The 4,563-nt window shown below is 38.1% G+C and overlaps 1 protein-coding gene across 1 annotated transcript in view; it reads left to right on the top strand.

The window, feature by feature from the left end:
* MGAM (maltase-glucoamylase (alpha-glucosidase)) overlaps nucleotides 1–4,563 on the top strand; it is a 73,474-nt gene that overhangs the window by 14,826 nt on the left and 54,085 nt on the right. Inside the window, exons 7-9 of the mRNA XM_008582964.1 lie at nucleotides 1,830–1,929; nucleotides 3,817–3,929; nucleotides 4,314–4,439. Coding sequence (XP_008581186.1) covers nucleotides 1,830–1,929; nucleotides 3,817–3,929; nucleotides 4,314–4,439 — 339 coding nt within the window. The remainder of the gene's footprint in view (nucleotides 1–1,829; nucleotides 1,930–3,816; nucleotides 3,930–4,313; nucleotides 4,440–4,563) is intronic.

Below are 4,563 nucleotides of genomic sequence, written 5' to 3' on the forward strand. Positions count from 1 at the left end.
AGCTCTTTCCTGAAGGTCACCTACAGTACAATGTAGGGTTAAGAGTAAGATTCTAGGGTGAAACTGCCTGGGTTTGAATTCTGGCTCTGTGCTTACCAGGCATGTGGTTCTGGGCAAATTACTTACCTCTCTGCATCTTCAGTTCCTCATCTGTAAAGTGATGATAATGTACTTATTTTACAGGGTTGTGATGAGGATTAAATGAACTGATAAACTAATAAAAATTGATAAAATTGTAAAGCACCTAAAAGAATGCCTGCAGCATAGAAAGTGCTCAATAAATGTCAAGTACTTTAAACTATGTTTCCCTTTTGAGCTAACCAGTTGTGGAGAAAGTGTTATTAATACCTGTACTCTGAGCAAAAGTTGATGATGAGTCTCCACATTTTCAGGTTAACCTTTAAAAAATCACTGATTTACCAAGTTTGTCAGCAAAATAGGATAAACTCTAAGCCAAAACAATGTATAAATCATTTTTTGTGTAAAGAATGGTGGAGGTAGTGAAAGAATAGACAGTTTTGTTGTTATTGTTTTGCTCTTTTTAAATTTGCTTTTGTTTCTTTTGACTGTAAAAACTTGAAACAACATTGTTTTCTAGGTTTAGCAATACAGTACTGCAGGGGCTTTTCTGATTAAGCAGAACTGGTGGCTGGATGAAAGATCATAGCAATAATGTACTAAGCAACTATTTTTATGTATCATTTCTATTTAGCAAGAGACAGCAGAAAACCATAAGAATAATTTCCTTATTTAAAAGACAAAACCGAGATGACTCAGAGAAGCCAAATTAATAGCTCAAGGTAAAATTGTTTGTAAGTAACAGAGAAAAGATGTAATTCCCACTCTATCTAATTTAAAGCCCATACTCTCTGCTATACATAGGCCTATCAGAAAAGCAGAGAAGGGCCTGCCCGTGGCTCACTCGGGAGAGTGCGGTGCTGATAACACCAAGGCCCCGGGTTCGGATCCCATATAGGGATGGCCGGTTAGCTCACTGGGTGAGCGTGGTGCTGACAACACCAAGTCAAGGGTTAAGATCCCCTTACCGGTCATCTTTTTTTTTTAAAAAAAAAAAAAAGAAAAAGCAGAGAAGCTGTTGAGTCAGAGTAGCTCACCTAGGAACAGCTGGTGATGATTGTTTAATTAAGAAGTCAGATTCTTGCTCCTCAAGGGCACATCATGGGTATCATCCTGTAAGCTTTCAGTACCTTCTTCCATTTATTGAATTAGAATCTTTGTTTAACTAAGGTGCCCATGTAATTCATACATACACCAAGTTTTAAGAAACACTGTTCTAGAGCAGTGATTCACAAATGTGACTACGTATTGGAATTATCTGGGGGAATTAAAAAAAAAAAAAAAGCAGTGTCTGCTTCCATCCCCAGGGATTCCATTTTAATTGGTCTGGAGTGCAGTCTGGGACAAGAACTCCTGTTCTAGAAGACTAGCCTAGACTAGAGCTCCATCTAGTTGCCTGATTCACATTAAAACTTGATGGAGCTTTTGCAGATAAGGTTAAGACAGGCTTCTTTGAGAGGGGAGGTTTTTTTTGAATTATGGTTTCAAAATTCCCATCCTCCCACCTTCTCACAAATATTACAACCTCCACATTCTTACTAAATGAATGGTCATAACTGGCTCATTCTATAAGAAAACACTAGTGCACTTGGTTAATTAATATCAACCAAATATAGACCCCATCTTTTAAAATCTCTGTGTCTTTATTGACTGAGAGTTCCTTAGGAAATTGGATTTCCTAAGCCAATTCAGCAGTGTGATGTTTAGACTACTTGGTTGTAAATTTCTGGTTTGTAATTCTATTTCTGCAGGATGGAACTAACTTGTACGGTGAGCAGACGTTCTTCCTTTGCCTTGAAGATGCTACTGGACTGTCCTTTGGGGTGTTTCTGATGAACAGCAATGCCATGGGTAAAGGGTCAAAGGAATATTCATGAAAAAAACAGACACATGAGCCATTTTTAGTCCCTTTCTTACAGTACTGTGATAAAAGAAATGGATCCCTTTCATAAAGACTAAGCCAAAGCTTAGGGTCTTATACATTCTTTTGTTGTTCCATCCCTCCTTCGTTACCTGTTGACCCATGTTACCCCTGTGTAGGAGATTCTCTCCCAGCTTATGATTGGCCTGAATCTGGTTGCTTCTCTTGGAATATTTTCTACTGAGGAGTTAAGAAAGCTGACCTTTCCCCATAATCTACTCAGAGACTGTTTCTACCAATTTGCCTTCTCCCTCCTTAGCCTTTTATTCTGTGTCAATGAATCATCACAGAGGAAGAGGAGATGTGTCAGCATCTCCCATGGTTGGTGGTGGGCATAGGATACCGATCTCTACCCTCTTCTCAACTGAAAATCACTGGATTAGATCAGTGTGATTTATGGATGGTTCACAGACTGTCTCAGATCTACAGTAAGATGAGTATAGAAACCGAGAGTAAACATTGCTGTAAGATCCAAGTGCACGCATTAACTTTTTTCTAGTAATTCATTTTCATGTTATTTTACAAAAGTCTCAGTTTCAATGAATTAGAAATTTAAACAAAAAGATGTGATTGATCTTTCACTATAGATTGTTTGAGAAGCAGTCTAGGTGATCTAAAGTAATTCTGGGAAACCTACCAGAATCTTTGATGATTATCAGGTACTTAAAATACCCATTAGCCTAACAATAGACTAAGATAATACAAGGACTTCACACGTTCAGGTGGTTGAAAGGAACACAAACACAAGCTGAGTAAGACTTCATGGAAAAGGCCACACCATCCTGGATACTCTGTTGAGTATTTCCTATGACCAAAAAGTACATTTCAGTAGCTCTTGAGGCCTTTTATCCCTAGCTGCAAACCAAGGCTATAAGGCAATTTCTGAAAATGGTGATTGGAGCTTAGAGCGATTTTGAATTTATGATATAATTGCTGGCATTTTTTTAGTTTGGCTCTTACCTGATGTGAGTGAGATTCACTGAGGATAGCACCTCGGTATGTCTAGCTGGGTTATAGCATCCCAATAATGATGGGTTATGGTGTGGGGACAAGTTCTGTGGTTGTGAAAGTTAGGGAGGAAAAACTTTTCTTTCACCCTGATAGGTTTAATTTGGGGGGCTTGCAAATTAAACTGACAAGAAGACAGATTAGCAAGAGAAAAGACAGAGTTTATTTACAAGTGCAACTTGTGTACACACAAAAGTGCTCAGTGGTGAGTAACCCAAAGGGATGGTTAGAACTTGGGGCTCATAACTATCTTAATAGGGGAAAGGGAAGGGGACAAAGACGCTATGGGAAAACCAAGGACTTTTAGAAAAGGTAAATGGGCTCTTAGGAGAATAGATGGGAGATATGTTAGTCTTCTGACAATGGCTGTTTGCGTATGGTGCTTGTTGTCTCAGAGAAGACAATTGAGTTCTTTTCTGAGTTCTTTTGGGAAGCTCTGCTTTTAGGCAGATCAGGGATTTCAGTAACTTAAATGCTTTCAACCCCAAAACAATTTTAATGCTATAGTAGCTTATTCTGGACCCCTTCACAGATCTGGTTGCTTTTTCATCAGAGCTTGGGTCCAGGTACAAGGAGCTAAGACATTCTAGTCATCTGTTTTTGAAGTCTGTCAGAGTTAATGCTTCGTCTCCCATGTGTTGTGAGGGCAGACCTCCATAATCAGAGTTTGTCCATTTGTATATAAAATGCGAGGTGGTGGATCACCTTATTAATGTTCAGATGGTTAGTCATCCTCTGGTCCAAAACTTTGTAGTTATTATTTTAGAATACATTTTAATTTTTATTTTCTTCATTTTTAATCTTTCAAGAGGTTGATGTCCAGCCCGCCCCAGCAGTCACTTACCGCACCATTGGGGGCGTTCTCGACTTCTATGTGTTCTTGGGAGACACTCCAGAGCAAGTTGTTCAAGAATACCTAAAGGTAAACTTATGATATCATGATTATGACAGGAAATCTGAAATAGCAAGTAGTTAAAAGAAAAGTAAGTTAAGTATGCAAGACTGACCCACAAAGATCTGCTATTACAAATTTGAGACATTAAAGAATGGATTTCATGGACACAATAAGAACTTGCTTTATAGCATTTTTAAGTTATAAAAAGGTGAAAAAATATAAAGATGACCGAAACATGGCCCTACTCTCAATGATTTATAAAGGTGCTGGCAAAACAGAATAACTTTCTAATACCAATAAATCAGTGAGTTGGAAAATTGAGCATATTTTGTGCCTAAAAACCAATGCTTAGATAAAGTTTTATTTTAAAGTAGAATACTTGCTGACTTTCATTTCTAATATTCCCTCCAGCTCATTGGACGGCCAGTCCTACCCTCATACTGGGCACTTGGATTTCACCTCAGTCGTTATGATTATGGAACCCTAGATAACATGAAAGAAGTCGTGGAGAGAAACCGTGACGCACAACTCCCTTATGTAAGCAAGGCTTTACGAAATTCTCCAAAACGAAGGAAATTCCCATGACGAATAAGAACAACTGTTTATACTTTCTCTCTCTGAGTGGTTTTATGTTTTCATTTTTGTAATGAAAGATTTTTAT

Source organism: Galeopterus variegatus, unplaced genomic scaffold, assembly GCF_000696425.1.
Source record: "Galeopterus variegatus unplaced genomic scaffold, G_variegatus-3.0.2 Scaffold2774, whole genome shotgun sequence".
Classification (NCBI taxonomy): domain Eukaryota; kingdom Metazoa; phylum Chordata; class Mammalia; order Dermoptera; family Cynocephalidae; genus Galeopterus; species Galeopterus variegatus.